General features: G+C 43.0%; 1 protein-coding gene across 4 annotated transcripts in view; it reads right to left on the minus strand.

Moving 5' to 3' along the window:
- Window positions 1-2212: 2212 nt before the first annotated feature.
- The window catches only part of LOC112252668 (cytoskeleton-associated protein 5), a 40174-nt gene continuing 21995 nt past the window's right edge, over window positions 2213-20391 (minus strand). For 3 of the 4 annotated variants that reach the window (XM_024424112.2, XM_042323339.1, XM_042323340.1), the window contains exons 30-44: window positions 19277-19412; window positions 14997-15190; window positions 14504-14700; window positions 13928-13951; window positions 13420-13593; window positions 12987-13107; window positions 12522-12701; window positions 12152-12339; window positions 11839-11914; window positions 11395-11583; window positions 11134-11262; window positions 10885-10968; window positions 10548-10710; window positions 3658-3782; window positions 2213-3387 (exon numbers count right to left, since the gene is read on the minus strand). In XM_024424112.2, the coding sequence (XP_024279880.1) occupies window positions 3133-3387; window positions 3658-3782; window positions 10548-10710; window positions 10885-10968; window positions 11134-11262; window positions 11395-11583; window positions 11839-11914; window positions 12152-12339; window positions 12522-12701; window positions 12987-13107; window positions 13420-13593; window positions 13928-13951; window positions 14504-14700; window positions 14997-15190; window positions 19277-19412 (2235 nt within the window). In that variant the 3' untranslated portion in view covers window positions 2213-3132. The remainder of the gene's footprint in view (window positions 3388-3657; window positions 3783-10547; window positions 10711-10884; window positions 10969-11133; window positions 11263-11394; window positions 11584-11838; window positions 11915-12151; window positions 12340-12521; window positions 12702-12986; window positions 13108-13419; window positions 13594-13927; window positions 13952-14503; window positions 14701-14996; window positions 15191-19276; window positions 19413-20391) is intronic. The other variant, XM_042323341.1, reaches the window with a different exon arrangement.

Genomic DNA, 20391 nt, shown 5'->3' on the forward strand with positions numbered 1-20391 from the left:
GACGAGTCTCCTCTACATGAGGTCTCAGGTGATCCACGCTTATTTTAGGGAAGATAACCCCCTTGTCATCTTCCAAGTCCACATTTTTCCCTTCGAGACCTCTAATCGTATATGGGCCAATATAGTTGGGATCTAGTTTAACCCCGTTCCTCTGCTGGCTTCAGATATTTACCCTCCACACTCTGTCACCCACATTAAGTTTTGGCACTGTGCCTCTAGTTTTTTTGGAGGATTTCCTCTGGACCTCAGCAGTCCATGTCCATGGCAGTCTGGAGAACCTCATTGAGCTTCAGCATATCTTCATTTAAGTCTTCCACTGCTAAGACCTTCTCGACACTGCTGTCAATCTATAACATACATATCTGATATGAATTTAAACTTACAAGGACATTCTGCACTTCTCAAATCAACTAGAATGTAAAATGATGTACACCAACCCTGTAATGTTCTGGAACGAGCCTCTCTACCGAACATCAGGTAGAAGGGGGAGTATTTTGTTGACATTTGATTCTTGGTTCTTAAACCATACATTACGGCATCAAGGTGCTTGTCCCACTCTTTTGGTTTTTGGCCCACTAATTTAGAGATGGATCTGAAAATGTGATTGAATAGAAAATGTTATGACACAAGTTATGATATTATGAGAATAATCCAACCAACCTTAAGTTTTGATTTCTTGCACACCCAGATTCCAGTCATTTTAAAGGTGTCAATGTAGAAAGCTTGCTTGGTTGACTGCCTGTTAAAATTCCACACCAGATGGAACATGTAGGCATTGATGGTCTGGCAGAAAAAAAGAAAGACAATGATGTTAAATCTGACACAAGTTATTCTTAGAATGTGATTTTATTTGATAACATTGCAGTTGATGAACTCAGTCTACAGTTGCTTATACCTCTGTATTGTCCCGTTCATCCTTTCTACCAATCCATTAATCTGGGGATGGTACGGTGAGCAGAGACTTCTTCGGGTCACCAGAGTCTTGCAGACATTTTTGGTTGATATTTTATTATAAAAGGGGAAAAAAACTTTTAGAAAGCCTCAAATTGACAGAAAAATGTGATTATGCAGTCTGTGACCTCCTTAGCAGACTTTGTGTGGGGGGGTTATGCCTGTGGCCATTTAGTGAGGTAGTCAATCATAACACAGATATACTGGTGTCCGCCGTCTGTCTGTGTCAGTTTGCCGATAAGGTCCATCCCAAGTAGTTCAAATGGCTGCGTGACCTTGAGGAAACATTGAACACACTTTACATTAAGTGTGTATTAGCTATGCTGTAGGTATATATCAACACCTGTAGTAACAGCATTGTAGATTGAATTGCTATGTAATTAACCTATCTGTTATGTTAGGGTCACCTACATCACATGCGCTAAGACACACAAACTTAAATGCACCAAATTATGTGAAAATTTGCTAGCAACAGCAAGCTAGCTAAATAGGACAAATTAGCTAGCAACTGCAAACTAGCTAGCTCGATTGCCATAAATGTTTAATGCTTTTCAACCTGTCCACAAATTAATATAATTGGTTCAGTTTGTTTTTATATTTCAACCTGCGTGTCGTGATCACGTTTGGTGTGAGGGGACAAAATCAATTTGCGTAGCAAGAGATAGAAATAGAAATCAAGCCTAATTCAGGCAACTGACTGTATGCAATATTCAAACAGTGAGCAGAACAGTTTACATGACTCTTCATAGCTTTCTGTTTGGAAATCAGACCCAGTTGTCATGTCAGCACAGCTGTAAGTACTGCTGCATACCACAACAAAAAAGACATGCCGAGGGGGCCAGGCTTCCAGTCTGGAAATACGTTTTCTACACTCGTTGGCTTAAAGATTTGAAGACAGAAATCTGTGGAAAGCTTGATATACTGCCATTAAATGTTCAATTTGATCAATGTTTTCCTGCGTGTGTATGCCACATCTTCCATTATCCATTGGCCTTTTTAGAATATTGCATGGAATAGAAAAATAGCTTGTCAAATGTCTAAAATGTTGTGTGTCCTTTCGGCACTTTATCATTGAGACACTACCGCAGATTGTATATTTATGTACACAAATGCAATTTATGTATATTTGCCTTTATTGTAACTTATGAACCAATGAGCTGAAGTTCTGAAATGCGTTAATATAAATGTATATCACTCAACATGTGGTGCAGTGATGTGTTCAATCGAGCAAGAATAAAATGCAAAACGTATACACATTAGGTAGTTTGTTAAAAAAAAGAAAACTTTATTGCCATTTCACTATCGATTATACACTTAAAACCCAGAAGAGCAACAATTTAAGACTACTTCCATTTGAATTAAATACAAAAACAATGCATCAGAATTATCGACATTCTGCTACAGAACGCAAGATGGGAGTATTATTAAACCAATGACTTAAACATATTTTAGTAATGCAAACTTTATTACAAAAACAATTACTTCATGTCATGCTCCTTGCTTTACTTCGAGAACAGAATCAATCCTTCAAGTTTTACAAGTCTTAACTTCATAGATGGAAAAGCAAAAAAGCAAGTTTAGCAAACAGTCGTATGAACTGACAGGGCCTGAAAACAGGGTCGGGGTCAATTCCAGAGGTAAACTGACATTCCAATTCCTACTTAGATTTTCATAAATGCTTCTCTATGAGGAAACATTTGGTTTTTTGTTTACTTCCAGAAATAACTGAATTAAAATGGAATTGACCCCAACCCTGCTTGGAGGCCCAGAGAAGAGACATGTCATGGTTTGACTATGAAATTCAAAACCTTCCAAAAAAATAAGAAAAAAGCTAGATTAAGTAACACATATTACAGCATTCTGCACATGGAAACTGTACACTGTAACCCTAACTTGACACTTAAAAGCATTGAGTGGTTAGCATCCATGAGTATATACACACACAATTGTGCCACGATACTCAACAAAAAAAATTGTCCACTTACAGAATATTATACAATGAGACAGGTGCTTTTTCAATTTACACAGAAGAGGGGGTTACCCAGAAAAAGAAAGCCAGGATAAGAGCAGGGTTTTGGGGTGGGTAAAGCCAAGGCTGGGTGGGTATCGGGTCGAGGATGGGGGCTGGCTAACACATTGGATAGACTGGGTATAGAGATGAGCTTGGGGGTCAGGGGTCGTTTATTGGCGGTTGCTCTTTATCCGTTCCAGCCTCTTCTTGAGGTCGTCGAGGTTGGCGGAGGGGGACGAGCATCGAGTGGGGCTGTGGGAGTGGGACTGCTCCTGCTGGAAGTGGGACTCACGGGACTCTTTGAGCTGAGACAGTTTGCTTTGGAGCATGTCTGTGGAGGAGGCCACCGAGGGCTTGGACAGAAGGGACGTGATGGGACGCATCGGTCCACTGTCCCCCTCCTCCTGCTGCAACAGCTGAGCCTGCTATTAGGGTGGAGATGAGAGAGGAGAGAGAGAAGAGAAAATGAGGGACGGGAAAGAGAAGGAGAGAAAGGAGGGGAAAGAGAACAGGTGATCAGCTTTCAAATTTAAAGCAAGCAAGCCAAGAAACGATGCTACATTACTGTGGGTATGACAAGCTATAATATAATGGGGACACTCATTAATACAGCAAGTATTCAATTTCTACATCATCATAATATGAATGTGAAATTGTAAACTGAGTGGCACCAATGTGATCGACATTAAACTAACCCTGGAGTTGTTCTCCAGTCCTTGTCTCTGTCTCAGAATCTTCAGTCTCTCGTAGTACACTGCAGGTTTCATCTCCTCTCCGTTCAGAGGCACTGAGCCAGAGTCTAGGCCATGTTGGGGAATCACTGGAACAGAGAAACATTTAACAGAACTCGTCACAGCAACTGAAGCGCTTTTCAAGCAGTCCAGCACATGCATATACAGTAATATCAATGAATGCATTAGTCAAGTATTCAAACACCTTGACTTTTTCCACTTCAATCAAATAACATTTTATTGGTCACATACACATGGTTAGCAGATGTTAATGCGAGTGTAGCGAAATGCTTGTGCTTCTTTCGGTTACTAGCCTAACGCTTTAACCACTAGGTTTCCTGCCGCCCATATATTAAAGTGTCCAGTGATTGGGTCTCAATGTAGGCGGCAGCCTCTCTAAGTTAGTGATTGCTGTTTAGCAGTTTTATGGCCTTGAGGTTGAAAAACAGCTTCTATCTCTTGGTCCCAGCTTTGATGCACCTGTACGGACCTCACCTTCTGGATGATAGCGGGGTAAATAGGCAGTTTGTTGTCCTTGATGATCTTTTTGGCCTTCCTGTGACATCAAGTGCTGTAGGAGTCATGGACGGCAGGTAGTGTGCCCCCGGTGATGCTCACCCTGCGGAGAGCCTTGCGGTTGAGAGCCTGGTACGGCAACTGCACCGCCATGATACAGCCCGACAGCATGCTCTCGATTGTGCATCTGTAAAAGTTTGTAAGGGTTTTGGGTGACAAGCCAAATTCCTTCAGCCTCCTGAGGTTGAAGAGGCGCTGTTGCGCCTTCTTCACCACACTGTTTGTGTGGATGGACCATTTCAGTTTGTCTGATGTGTACACCCAGGAGCTTAAGACTTTCACCTTCTCCACTGCTGTCCCTTCGATGTGGATAGATGGGTGCTCTCTCTGCTCTTTCCTGAAGTCCACGGTCATCTTTGTTTTGTTGACGTTGAGTGAAAGTTTGTTTTCCTGACACCACACTCCGAGTGCTCACCTCCTCCCTGTAGGCTGTCTTGTCGTTGTTGGTTATCAAGTCAACTACTGTTGTGTCGTCTGCAAACTTGATAATTGAGTTGCATGGCCACGCAGTTGTGGGTAAACAGGGAGTACAGGAGAGGGCTGAGCACACAGTCTTGTGGGGCCCCAGTGTTGAGGGTCAGCGAAGTAGAGATGTTGTTTCCTACCTTCACCACCTGGGGGTGGTCCGTCAGAAAGTCCAGGACTCAGTTGCACAGGGTGGGGTTGGAGGGTACTATGGTGTTGAATGCTGAGCTGTAGTCGATGAACAACATTCTTATTAGGTATTATTTTTGTCCAGATGGGATAGGGCAGTATGCAGTGTGATGGCGACTATGTCGTCTGTGGATCTGTTGGGGCGGTGGGAATAAATATATCTGAATGACAGTATGAGGACTGGTCTTAATAAATCAAATCAGATTTTACTGGCAATGTAAGGATTATTTTGCTCTTCACTCGCAGTCAGTAGCCTAGGCCTCCGCCTGACCGGTCAGGTTGTACAGCGCCATATTTTCCTAACGGAAACCCTTAATTAAAATTGCTTTAGCCGTGATTAAAAAAAAAAAATCAATGCTCCCTTTGTCATTTAGTTTTATAACTAAAATGCTTGACTGCATTTAAAGACATGGATGACTTACGCTATTTGATGACGTGCACAAATTATTTGATTGATGTACTGTATATTTAAGTAGGCCTTTATGCCAATAAGTAAGTTACACTAAAACAGCTACAGTAACAAATGCACTTTTGTTTTCTTGGAATAGAAACACGTTGTACAGTGCCATATCTTCCTAACGGAAACCCGTAGGCCCACAGTACACCGGCTACAGTAAGACATGCATTTTTGTTTTTGTGGAAATAGAAAAACCACAATATTCATCAATTTAATTAAGCTACATTTTAAAATTGTATAAAAGCCCCTTAGATATTAATTTAGAATCCTCTGAATTGAATTAGATCTACAAGGACATTTTATTGATCTGCCAGTATTTTCATTTAGAGATTCCGGTAAACTCTGATGTTTCCTTTTGTGTCCTACCAACTATTGTATTATTCACCATGGCAACCAACAACATGTATTTCTTAGTTAGTTTGGCTTTTGTGCAGATCAGACCGTTTTCATTTGCGCTTTTTTGACCAAATGTAAGTCAAAACAAATACTTATTTCACTTTCATAATATTCCTGTTGCTATTGTTATTTGTAAATACAAGAAATGTGCATGTAGTGGGTTAACTTCACCAGTTCTCTTACCATTCTGTACAATTGTGTGATTAGCCTACCAGTTGGTCAAACTCTAATGTTAATTCTCTTGAGATGAATTATGGTGTTATTTCTCTTGTCAATTGTGTATAGAGATTGTTGACATTAGTGTTTAATGTAATATTGTTTATTTGATTTACATTGTAGTAATGTTCCATTTCTTTTATTCGGTTTCTCTCTGTACACAGACCACATGTATACTCTGCTTCATCATTAAACACCTAGACTGGGCTTCTGTGTCTGTCATCACTCATTGACCAGAGTGCAGTCCGGTATCCGTTTACTCCCAGTGGCCTATCCACACATTAGAGAGCACCAGACTCCGTTTTAATAATATACAGTGGCAAGAAAAAGTATCTCAAATCAGGTTGAGGTCAGGACTCTGACTGGGCCACTCCAGAAGGCGTATTTTCTTCTGTTGAACCATTCCATTGTTGATTTACTTCTGTATTTTGAGTCGTTGTCCTATTGCATCACCAAACTTCTGTTGAGCTTCAATTGGCGGACAGATTGCAGGAGAATGTTAAGCTAAATGTCTTGATAAACTCCGTAGATGATAGCAAGCTGTTCAGGTCCTGAGGCAGAAAAGCAGCCCCAAACCATGATGCTCCCTCCACTATACTTTACAGTTGGGATGAGGTTGATGTTGGTGTGCTGTGCCTTTTTTTCTCCACACAGTGTTGTGTTCCTGTGCTGTGTTCCAATGTTTTTTTTGGACAGCAGTGGCTTCTTCCGTGGTGTCCCTCCATGAACAACATTCTTGTTTAGTGTTTTACGTATCATAGACTTGTCAACAGAGATGTTATCATGTTCCAGAGATTTGTATAAGGCTTTAGCTGACACTCTAGGATTCTTCTTAACCTCATTGAGCATTCTGCACTCATCTTTGCAAGACGGCTATTCCTAGGGAGAGTAGCAACCGTGCTGAACTTTCTCCATTTATAGACAATTTGTCTTACTGTGGACTAATGAACATCAAGGCTTTTAGAGATACTTTTGTAACCATTTCCAGCTTTATGCAAGTGAACAATTCTTAATCTTTAGGTCTTCTGAGATCTCTTTTGTTTGAGGCATAGTTCACATCAGGCAGTGCTTCTTGTGAATTGCAAACTCAAATTTTGTGAGTTTTTTTATAGGGCATGGCAGCTCTAAACAACATATCCAATCTCATTGATTGGAGTCTAGGTTAGCTGACTCTTGACTCCAATTAGCTTTTGGAGAAGTCATTAGCCTAGGGGTTCACATACTTTCCCCAAACCTACACTGTGAATGTTTAAAGTATGTATTCAATATAGACAAGAAAAATACAAGAATGTGTGCCTTATAAGTTTAAGCACACTATGTTTGTCTATTGCTTGTGACTTAGATGAAGATCAGATCACATTTGATGACCAATTTATGCAGAATTCCAGGTAATTCCAAAGGGTTCACATACTTTTTCTTGCCACGAACTTATTTTGAACAAAAGCCAGCAATGAGAAAGTCACTCAGCCCTATTCTGTTCCTGCTTCTGTTGCCTATTCTCATTGTCCTGTTGGTTTTGTCAGACTACACAGTAGCCTAATAAACATATACATTTTAAAACAAAACAAACAAAAAAATCTAATTCAATACAGTTCCCGGTTTACAGTAGTGATGGACAGCAGGAGGCATTTTGAAAACATGTTTTCAAACACTTGTTTTTCACACAAGTGTAGCAGGTTGTAAAATTCTGCAAACAACGTTTCCACTCCGAGAATGAGAATGGTAAATGACTGTAATTAATACATTCATTCATTCAAGACATTGGAATACGAAAGAAGCCACCTACCTATGATGGGCTATTAGCAGGACAATAGGAAAGGAGGGTAGGGGGAGCATTGTATTTAAAGAACCTGCACATTAGCCTAATAAACCTGCATTTTTAAAATAGTAAAAATAATACAAATCAAATTCAATAACATATATTTCTACCACAGTAGATGCTGTGTTTCTGGTTGCTGGCCAATATTAAAAACAGTCAAATGCATTCGTGAATTCAATCGCTTTAGCTGACATGTTGCTGTTTATGAATCGTTTAATTATTTAAAGGCTCCTTTCTCTTCTCTGTGCTAGTTCGTTTAAGAATACAAAAGAAGCATCCCACCCTTGATGGACTATCAGCAGGACAATAGACTCTTGCCAAGTTTAGGGACTTTAAATGTATTCATGGGTGTTTGCGAGGCATGTCACTTCTCTCACACTTTTGCATAGCCCACCACTTGCACTGTTTTCGAACCACATCTGGATGTATCCATAACGAATTACTATGGGAATAAACATCACTGAATAACATAAAATATTGGAATAAAGTAGGCTAACGATGGCAAATTGTTGCTTACTGAAACTCCCAAAGTCATCCAATTGTTATAGTGGGATTTGAAGCAATAGCCTACCCGCATGTGGTCAACTATTTCAGCACCGTTTTGTGCTGCTCTGAGACAAGCATGGTCTTGATAAATCAATGATATTTTTATTTTCACTGAATCTCAATATGGGTATTGGTTAGTCTACAATTAGGGTGTGGAAAGTTAGGATTATTTTGATCTTCACTCGCAGTCACTTAGTAGCCTAGGCCTACTCCCGACTGGGCACGTTGTACAGCGGCATATTTTCCTCATATTAAAACAGTCAAATGCATTGCTGAAATCATTCGCTTTAGCCGACATTCATTTTTTAAATATTCAAGGCTCCCTTTGTTATTTCATTTTATAACTAAAATGCTTGAATACATTTAAAATACATTTAAAGACATCAATCATTCAGTAATTTGTGCATATACTGTATATTGAAGTAGGCCTGTATTACAATAAGTAAGTTATGCAAAAACCGCTACAGTAAAATAGGATTCTTAAGTCTACAGCTCCATGTCATTTCAATAACTTAACTTCTCAAAGACGCTTCCTGGTGGTCAAACTAGCATTAATGGCAACAATGGCTAACACGTAAATAACGTGCCATAGAATTCTGCGGCACCACGCAAGCTGCGCTGCAGTATGACGCAACTTTTAAAGGAAGAACCACTGTAGGTGTCCAAACTTTTGACTGGTACTGTAAGTATTCAGACCATTTACTCAGTACTTTGTTGAAGCACCTTTGGCAGCGATTACAGCCTTGAGTCTTCTTGGGTATGACGCTACAAGCTTGGCACATCTGTATTTGGGGAGTTTCTCCCATTCTTCTCTGCAGATCCTCTCAAGCTCTGTCAGGTTGGATGTGGAGTGTCGCTGCACAGCTATTTCCAGGTCTCTCCAGAGATGTTAAATTGGGTTCAAGTCCGGGCTCTGGCTGGGCCACTCAAAGACATTCATAGACTTGTCCCGAAGCCACTCCTGTGTTGTCTTTGCTGTGTGCTTAGGGTCGTTGTCCTGTTGGAAAGTAAACATTCACCCCAGTCTGAGGTCCTGAGCTCAGTCTCCCAGTCCCTGCCGCTGAAAAACATCCCCACAGCATGATGCTGGCACCACCATGCTTCACCGTAGTGATGGTGCCAGGTTTCCTCCAGATGTGACTCTTGGCATTCAGGCCAAAGAGTTCAATCTTGGTTTCATCAGACCAGAAAATCTTGTTTCTCATGATCTGAGAGTCCTTTTAGGTGCCTTTTGGCAAACTCCAAGCTGTCATGTGCTTTTTACTGAGGAGTGGCTTCAGTCTGGTCACTACCACAAAAGCCTGATTGGTGAAGTGCTGCAGAGATGGGAGAACCTGCCAGAAGGACAACCATCTCCACAGACGAACTCTGGAGTTCTGTCAGAGTGACCATTGTGTTCTTGGTCACCTTCTTGACCAAGGCCCTTCTCCCCCTATTGCTCAGTTTGGCCAGGCAGCCAGCTCTAGGAAGAGTCTTGGTGACTACACACTTCTTCCATTTAAGAATGATGGAGGCCACTGTGTTCTTGGGGACCTTCAATGCTGCAGAAATATTTTGGTACCTTTTCCCAGATCTTTGCCTCAACACAATCCTGTCTTTGAGCACATGGCTTGGTTTTTGATTTGACATGCACTGTCAATTGTGGGACCTTATGTAGACAGGTGTGTGCCTTTCCAAATCATGTCCAATCAATTGAATTTACCACGGGTGGACTCTAATCAAGTTGTAGAAACATCAAGAATGATCAATGGAGTCTCATCGTAAAGTGTCTGAATACTTAAGGTATTGCTGTATTTCTTTTTTATAAATGTGCATAAATGTCTAAAAATTATGGCGTATTATGTGTAGATTGATGAGGAACATTATTTAATCAATTTTAGAATAAGGCTGTAACGTAACAAAATGTGGAAAAGGGGAAGGGGCCTGAATACTTTCCGAATGCACTGTACATACAGTAGTTAGCTACTCGTAATCCTCAATAGTAATTCAAACAATACTAACACGGCTTATACCAAAGCACTAGAGCTGATGTCAGGATTGCATTTCCTATTACTCTGCTAGATTTGTACAATCTCTGGGTTAGACACATGGTAGACAGTCATATCAGATCAAATATTACAAGGCATAGAACAAAACTTGACATTTAAACTTTTGAGTGGAATTCCCCTTTAATCGTTCAGGGTTTAGTACCTGTGCTAGAAGGCTGGATCCTGCCTTTGCCCTCTCTCTCAGACTCGATCACGCGGAGGCCTCTCTCCACGTAGCTCTGAAAGAACTGAGACGTGTTCCTCAGGAATGGCTCCAGGTCAGCGTCGGAGTACTTCTGCTTATACTCATACAGCTCCGTCAGGCCCTGGGGGAAACAACAATTAGTTAACTCACTCAATTCTGGATTGGTACTGTAAATTAGTTTAGCCAGTCACTGAGAACACCATCTTTTACAATTACGACCTTGACAAGAGGATGCACACCGTAAAATTAAGGTGTGACTACATGAACAACCAAGGAAATAAAGAAAAATAATCACCTCTTTTGTGTTTTCCTTGGAGCCAATCTTCTTGAATATCTCAGAGAGGATATCGCTCACTTTAGCTTTCGACATCCTGTCATCCTGGAAGCGTCAAGAACACATTAGGCTATTATGGAAGTGGACTCACGTTGCACTACAGACATGTTTGTAATAACCTTGTGTTATCCACAACTATTTTAAAAGCAGTGTATTCACTTGAATGAAGTTAAATAAATCAAGTAATTAGAGGTTAGGTTAACAACGCACCTGGCCTTTCTCTGTGCCCCGGTCAGACTTCATGCCCGAGAAGTTTCCAGAGTGTTTGACCACTCGTCTCAGGTGGGCCTCCAGCTCAGAATCATTCTTGTTCTCTATCATGGACATGTGGTCCAGGATCTAGACACGGCAAAGCAACAGGGTCAAAACAACAGCCTAGTAGCCTCACTATGGTCTACTTAGATCAAAACCACAGACAACAATCACTCAACTATTGGATGTGAATGAGCTTTGGGTATGTATAGTACATACCTTGGCTCCAGTGAGTTTACACAGTGTGTGCAGCAGCGTCTTGAGTGTCCTGTGGGGCACGTCAGACTTCAGCTGCTTCAGCTTCTCCTTGGGGAACACCTTCATAAAGTTGTGGACATCCAACAGGATGCGGTCCAGGTTGATGCTGTTGATGGTCTCCGGCAGGAACCGGATCATACGCCACAGGCACTAAAGACACAGCGAGACCCAGAGGGTTAAATATATTACATTTCAAATTTGTTCATTGAGCCTTAAAATAATTATTCAGAATGATTTGGATTGGAAATAGGTCATCATTTGTTTTAGGAGCTAAAAAATCATTTAAAAAAGAAGGTAAAATGTCCCAAAGAACAGGGAATACACATTTGACTAGCTCATGTGCAAACACCATACATATCATGCAGACAAAAGTAAACACTCCCATAACAATTGAAATAGCAATACCTTCATGACCAGTTCAGAGAACATAGGAGACCCTGATGAGGTGGTAAGGCTGTCCTGTAGCAGTACTAGAAGAGCACTGGGGGAAGAGAAAGACAGAAAATACTAGATACACTATTCTGGAAATGCCTTTAGCTGTATCACCCTTAACCAGGGTGCATTCTACTGCTCAGAGGTTCTCTGAAGTACACAAGCCATCATCGCTAACATTCCTCAGGACAAGGCATTTCGAGTAATGTTAGTTTAATGTGCACTGTCCCAGTAAAACTAAATGTAATACTTTTTTTTTTTTTAAGTCAATGTTCTGAGTTCTGACCTGAGGATGTTGGTCTGGTCAGACTTCTCCAGTACTCTGACAACCAGCAGGTTGACGGAGCGAATGAGCTGCTGTCCGTCCTCGATGTCCTCCACCCGGGCATCCAGCATCAGGGTGATCAGACCGTGCATCAGGTCCTTTAGAACCCCCATAGATGCCTCTCGCGCCAGGCTCTCCATAGAGAACAACTGCAGTACACAGGTGACACACAAACACAGCTGTGGCACAGATGTCCACACCAGTCCACTACGCCTACTCGGGTGTGATTTTAGATGTTAAAACAAAACCTCTTTAGAGAGACTGAGCCGACTCTTTGAAACAACAGACCAGTATCACCCCTTAGTGGTGTGAATGTGTAGTCACTACTCACCGAGAGCATGTTGCCGATGATACAGCTGTAGAGCTTGAAGATGTCCTTCTTGTCGAGGCGGTCGTCGGCCATGTGTGTGTTGTAGATGAGGCGCAGCTGCATGAAGGTGGCGATGAGGAACTGGTCGATATGACCTGACATGGCCTCCGCCTTGTCCTCCTGCCTCAACACCTCATCAATCTTGGGGGAAGGGGAGAGACAGAGGTTAATACGCACAGAGACACTGTCCACTGCTTGCGCTCTTCTCGTTTCTAACTAGAGCAGAGTACTGCAGGTAGATAGGTCGAAGTTCGATGTTCCCTAGTCTCCCATTTCCAGACTCCCAAGTACCCTTCACTCAACTATTGGAAGACGGCAATCGAGGTTTGATGCTCCCTAACCTCTTTTTCAATAAAAGACTACGTACAGGAGAGCCTGCTATTGCACCATGGTGTACCTGAGCCTATACTACAGTGATGTACCAACCTGTGCCAGCGCCTGGATGCTGGTGTTGATGTCTCCACTGGCCACCTGGGAGATGACAAAGTTGATGGTGGAAGCGGTGCTGTTGTGAAGATCATCAAAGTGGGGCGAGACAGAACGGATCCTGGGGAAACACACAACTAATTACATAACCACTCACTGTCATTAGTCTTGGGATGCCACAAGTCTCTTGGATCTTAGAAATTCTAAAAATAACTTCTACAGTAGATCAATGCACATCCTTCCCAGCCAGTTGGTATAATGCTCAGACAGTTTAACCATGTATCCATACTTTAAAGATCATCCCTCTACTGTTCATCCCAACGCTATTTCAGAACTACTGTGAAAAAGGCTGAAATGGAAGTTCAGGCCAGCGTTGGTCTAAGACTTGGGACAAGTCGGTATGAAGTTTGGCTCCGTTCAAACAGACACTCACTTGGGCTCTGGCATCATGATGGGCTCCAGCAGTTCGTCCAGTTTGTGTTGGACCAGGTCGGGCAGCTCACTGACCCGTGTGTGGTCGTTCTCAATCATGTCCAGGTCCAGCTGAAACTCCTTGGGGATGGACGGGTGCGAGTGTTCCCGTACAGCGTTCTGAGCCCGCGCTTGGCTGGGGGAGAACAGAAGAGGATCATTCAGAACAAATGTCATCGAAACCAACACAGACAGACAGGTCGGGGTCACACATCTCCGTTCCAATATACCCGCACCGGCATACTATTTGGAATGGCTGTGGAATACATTGCTTCACCCTAAGTGGTTTGCTAGTATGGAAGGTTGCCATTAACACAGGACAACAAGGAAGGGGGGGGCACCAACTGAACTATTTAGTTTAGACTGGTGAGTGTTACGTTTAGATTCATCTACATTACATCCCAATTCTGAGTGCTTCTGGAGGAGAGCAGAGTGCACACTGTGTCTGGGAGAGGCACGGCAGTACTCACATCCTATAAGTGCGATACATTATTCTGTCCATGGAGAGCAGAGCAGCGATAAGAGAAGAGCAATTATAAAGGAGAAGAGAGGCTCAGGATTAAGAGACCACACACACCATGCAATGAAACCAAACAGAATAGGAGAAGGAAAGAACATGCAAATACTCTTTTCACACCCTCGTGCCAAACCAAACCAAACCGTGCAAACCAATTTCTTAAAATTATCATCTCACTGTGCCGGCTCAGATATTTTTCTTTCAAATTGTTGTTCAAGCACGTATGATGGATGCGAAACCTGGCCAGTGCAGTAGAGCTCGGCACGGTTCGGCTCATCTCGTCAGTGTGAGAAGAGTAAAAGACGGACATTGAGGTCCGTATAAAGAGGCATAAAAGAGGCCTTAACCTTACGAGGGTTTTGTAGGTAAGGTCTTAAGACATGGACAGAATGTTTACAGCGGCACTTGTAACTGCTCGATCACCAGACTAAAGTTAAAAACCCCATAGATCCGTTAGAATAGAGAGCCATGCTTTGGTAGGTAGGTAGTTGAGGAGGCACTAGGTCAGGGATTTTGACCCATCCCATACTTGAGCTTGTTGGGCACATCCTCCTGAGGTTGCTGAGCAGGCTTCCTCATGAAGGTAGCGTTGGGGTTGGAGGGGTGCTCTCTCTGGGGCCTCTCCCTCTCTGCAGCCTGTCTGGCAGGTGGTGGGGCTGCTGCAGGGGTCTTCTTAGCAGAGCGCTTGACCCTCTCCTCTAACATACTCATCTCCTTCTCAGACAGCTGCAGAAGAAAGACCGACAGGTTGTTTGAGATAAACATGACATCTCCAGAGGTGTATACTCTAAAGCAGGATACTAAGTTAGCTAACTTTAAGAAACATTCACATTTTCTCGTTCGTTAATAAAGTGAATGTTGACTACGGGTTGTTGGTTGAAACAGTCCATGGCCATTTCAAGCATATTTAAAAAAAATATATATATATTAATTTCTGAACATTTAAGCAAGTTTGCTGGCTAACTCATTGATCCTGCTTTGTGACATAACCTCTATTGCAGTATATTGTAGTAGTATCTTACATTGCCAATGAGTTTGTAGACTTGGTCCCCACAGACATTGTACACAGCCAACACTGTGTTGAGGGCAGCGTTGCGTACTGAATTGTCCCTGTCTCCGATGTGAACAGCGATTTCTTTCATGGATTTGGCCGGTGTTGGCTGACAGACGTTCATTCCATAGTTCTCTATCAGACAGCCCAGCTCCTCAAGACATTCTAGGGGAATACAGGGAGAGAATGGTTAGTTTGTGCCACAACGAGGAGATACAAATAAGGATATTGAAGCACAGGAAGTTTACACTCAAGAGAAGGTTCTTACGCTCCCCCTGCTTACTGTTGCTTGGCGATATTAATATTCACGTGGACTCACACTAAAAACTTGTCTCAGACTTCATTGGTGTTCTATTTCAATATTACCCAACATGTACATTTTTCCACTCTCATCAAGGGACACCTCGTCTGCTCTTTTGGCCTCAACCTAACTCATATTTCCCCCTCCCTGTTCTCACTCTGACGACAAGATCCTTAATTTCTCTCTTCCCGCATACTCACCCCACAACACTGACAAGCGCCTCATCTCCTTCCGCAACATCAAAGCTGTCAATCCCCTCCAACGCTCTGATGCCATTTGCTCTGCCCCTTGACCATGCCCACCAATTCACCTGATGAACTAGCTGCCCAATTCAACACGGTTTGGTTTCCCTCAACTCTCTGGCCTGTCTCCAAACTAAACTCTGCAATTCATTCCTTCAGTTTGTCAAGGACAAGTTCACCAAAATAGACTCATCACGGACTGATCAATCTCCCTCAGCTTCCCCTCCCAGTCAACCACCACCCCTGAAACCCGGCTCTATGAATTCGCCCCCCCCCCATTGACCATCCCTTTATCTGTTATCCAAGACTACAACTTGCACCCTGGATCCTCTCCCCATTGTTCTCATCAAAGCCTGCCTGCATGCTCTCTGTTCATATATCACACACAACGTCAACAGGAACTGCCCCCTCCAGCTACAAAACAACTGCAGTCACCCCCCATAACTTCCACCCCATTTCCAACCTCTCCTTCCTTGCCAAGGAATGGACTGTTGCCTCCAAATTACAAACCCACCTGCCATGACAACAACATATTCGAGCCCCTTCAGTCTGGTTTCCTCCCCTCCACAGTAATGAAACTGCGCTCGAAGTTGTCAATGACCTCATATGCTGATTCCCTCTACATCCTTATTCTCCTTGAACGGAGGGCCACTTTTGACACAGCGAGCCATCAGATCCTCCTCATCAGGCATGAGGGTCTGGGTGTTGAGGACTCTGCACTCTCCTGGCTACACTCATACCTCACAAATCGGACCCCCTACATCTTCCTCAATGGGCAGACCTCAGACTAAGCTGCAGTTACACAGGCTGTCCCCCCCAATGCTCTGTACTGGGTCCCTTACTCATAATCTACATCCTCCCCCTTTGGTCAGATCCTCAGGTCACTTCAACCGAGACTCACACTGCTATGCCGATGACACCCAGATCTACCGCAGTGCTAAAACGCTACTCCTCATTAGGTACCAAATCCACCCTACCAAAGCTCGCAACTTTACCGTTCACCATTGACGACAACGGTCTCTTCCTTGGCATCACCCTGGATTCCACTCTCTCCTTTTACCACCACTAGAGACAGACGGTCAAATCCTCTTCCCACCTCGCAACATCAGGTCCTCGAGCCCTGCCACTGAAACCCTCATACATGCATTCGTCTCCTCCAGTCTTGACTACTGCAACTCACCACTCAAGCTCCCTCCATAAGCTCCAAATGGTTCAAAACCCTGCAGCCCGACTCCTCACGCACACTAAGTCCTGGCAGCACACCCCTCGTGTCCTCCGTGAACTCCACTGGTTCCCTGTCTCCCAGCGCATTGACTACAAGATCCTGCTTCTGACCTACAAAGCCCTTCACCACCTGGACCCTCCCGTACCTCTCAGACCTTCTCCCCTACCAACCCACACGCTCACTCCATTATACCACAGCAGGCCACCTTGTCATCCCCAGGTCGAAGCTCCAGAGCTTCGGTGACAGGGCCTTCTCCAGGGTTGCTCCTAGGCTCTGGAACACCCTCCCTCCAGCTATCCGAGTCCTTCACCCTATTTCAGTCCCTCCTAAAGCCCCACCTCTTTGACAAGGCCTACCCTTAGAGGAGAATTTTACCCAAAATCCGGAAACTCCCAAGTGATTCCATACACTGAAACTAGTTCAGTGGAGTTGGCCCTCTCCCCCTCCTTGGATTGCAGAACTGAGATAGCTGCAAAAATGGGTCATGTAACATTGCTGGATGCAGGCCTCACTCTGCATGATTCACAAATAGTGTGTTACTAAAAAGAGTAGGGACGAATTAGCTAACTTTGAGTCAGGAAATGTGCCACAGCAGCAGAGACGGGAAACAACTGAGCATGTGCGCCATCGTGGGGGAAACCCTGCTCATGATATGCCCTTATATGGAGGTTGATGTCAACGCATATGAGCGAGATATGCAATCTGAAATTACGGGGGCAGAAAACGAAGGGACAATAAAAGATACAACTGTTGCTACTGTAATTCCATGGACTGGATCTGGCGCAGTGCGGTTGAAAAGAGAAAGCGACAAAGAAAGCATGCGGCGGTATCGTATGTGGCCTAAGCTGATCCTTGAAGTGCAGTGTGTTCTTATTACCATTGCACCATATCATGCAGACATAGGCCTAGGTGCTCGACAGGTTAGCATACAGTGTACTCGGGGAAAGTATTCAGACCCCTTGAATTTGTCCACGTTTTGTTACATCACAGGCTTATTCTGAAATTGATTAAACAAAACATTTCCTTATCAATCTACACACAATACCGTATAATGACAAAGCGAAAACAGATTTGCCACCTGTGATAAATTCAATTGATTAGACATAACTTGGTAAGGCACACACACACACCTGTCTATTTAAGGTCACACAATTGACAGTGTATGTCAGAGCAAAAAGCAAGCCAGGAGGTTGAAGGAATTGTCCGTGGAGCTCCAAGACAAGATTGTGTCTGGACACAGATCTGGGGAAGGGTACCAAAAAATGTCTGCAGCATTTAAGGTCCCCAAGAACACAGTGGCCTCCACCAGAGTTACAAAGAAAAAGCCATATCTCAGACTGGCCAATAAAAAGAAAAGATTAAGATGGGCAAAGGAACACAGACACTGGACAGCGGAAGATTGGGAAAAAAAGTGTTAAAGATACATCTGTCCAAGTTTGAGGTGTTTGGATCACAAAGAACAACATTCGTGAGACACAGAAAAAATGAAAAGATGCTAGAGTGCTTGACAATGTGATGGTCTGGGGGTGCTTTGGTGGTGGTAAAGTGGGAGATTTGTACAAGGTAAAAGGGATCTTGAAGAAGGAAGGCTCTCACTCCAAATTGCAATGCCATGCCCCGTGGATGGCGCTTAATCAGAGCCAATTTCCTCCTAAAAAGGAACACAATGACCCAAAGCACAGCTTCAAACTATGCAAGAACTATTTCAAGAAGAAGCAGTCAGCTGGTATTCTGTCTATAATGGAGTGGCCAGCACAGTCACCGGATCTCAACCCTATTGAGCTGTTCTGGGAGCAGCCCATCAAGCCAATCCAACTTGTGGGAGGTGCTTCAGGAAGCATGGGGTGAAATCTCTTCAGATTGATAACTAGAATGCCAAAGGTCTGCAAGGTTGTAATTGCTGCAAATGGAGGATTCTTTGACAAAAGCAAAGTTTGAAAGACACAATTATTATCTCAATTAAAAATCATTATTTATAACCTTGTCAATATCTTGACTATATTCCTATTCATTTTGCAACACATTTCATGCATGTTTTCATGGAAAACAAGGACATTTCTAAGTGACCCCAAACTTTTGAACAGTAGTGTACATTTCCTGAGTCAAAATTCAGCCTTATGCTTTCAATAAAACAATGAATTTGTCACAGTTAGCAGATTTGTGAATCGTGCATTCACTGACAACGGAGCGGAGTGAAGCCTGCATCTAGCAATGTCACAAGTGTCATGACCCGTTTTTGCAGCATTCTCAGTTCTGCACTCCAGAGAGAGAGGGCAAACTCAACTGAACTAGTTTCAATGAATGGAATCACTTGTGAGTTTCTGGATTTTGGGTAAATTTCTCTTTTAAAGAAACTTTGGGTCGTTGAAAAACGACTATATAAGTCCCATGTATTAGTATTATTACAATGAACATAAGATTTGACAATGCAATAAATGATATTGTCTCGTTCTTTATTCTAGCCTTGGTCCACTTGGTCTTACCAGCTCTTTGTTTGGAGTTCTTGGACTTGGTCCCGTCCATGAGGAAAGGGAAGACTTTGCTTGCAGGGTAGACCTTACACAGCATGGTGAGGATGGCACGCACGTCTTTACGCACCACATCCTTTGATTCCCCAACCTGTCAGGTGAAAAGAGGATGTTAAAAAAATGGTTAGTCACACAAACAACAGCTTCTATAAAACAAAGACCACACCACATGGAGAAAGTGTGTGGTGGTCCCAGACCTAGGTTCAAATAGTATTTGAAATATTTGTAATACTTTGAATATTTGCTTAAGTCTACCCTGAGTGCCAGATAGGTGGTATTCAAAATTTGGGACTTTCCTACTTCGCCAAGGGAGCTCAATCAAGCAGAGTTTAAGTATTTGAAAGACTTCAAAACATAATTTTAACACTGGTCGGGGTGGTGGAAGAGGTGACTTATGTTGAGGTAGGGGATGAAGGATGAGGTGAATTTGAGAAGGTGGTAGGGGATAAAGGATAAAGTGACTTAGTTTGAGGATGAGGTAGGAGATGGAGGTGACTAACTTTTTTGTATACAGTGGGGCAAAAAAGTATTTAGTCAGCCACCAATTGTGCAAGTTCCCCCATTTAAAAAGATGAGAGGCCTGTAATTTTCATCATAGGTACACTTCAACTATGACAGACAAAATGAGAAAACAAAATCCTGAAAATCACATTGTAGGATTTTTAATGAATTTATTTGCAAATTATGGTGGAAAATAAGTATTTGGTCAATAACAAAAATTTCTCTCAATACTTTGTTATATACCCTTTGTTGGCAATGACAGAGGTCAAACGTTTTCTGTAAGTCTTCACAAGGTTTTCACACACGGTTGCTGGTATTTTGGCCCATTCCTCCATGCAGATCTCCTCTAGAGCAGTGATGTTTTGGGGCTGTTGCTGGGCAACACAGACTTTCAACTCCCTCCAAAGATTTTCTATGGGGTTGAGATCTGGAGACTGGCTAGGCCACTCCAGGACCTTGAAATGCTTCTTACGAAACCACTCCTTCGTTGCCCGGGCGGTGTGTTGGGATCATTGTCATGCTGAAAGACCCAGCCACGTTTCATCTTCAATGCCCTTGCTGATGGAAGG

The sequence above is a fragment of the Oncorhynchus tshawytscha genome, linkage group LG06, assembly GCF_018296145.1.
Source record: "Oncorhynchus tshawytscha isolate Ot180627B linkage group LG06, Otsh_v2.0, whole genome shotgun sequence".
Lineage (NCBI taxonomy): Eukaryota > Metazoa > Chordata > Actinopteri > Salmoniformes > Salmonidae > Oncorhynchus > Oncorhynchus tshawytscha.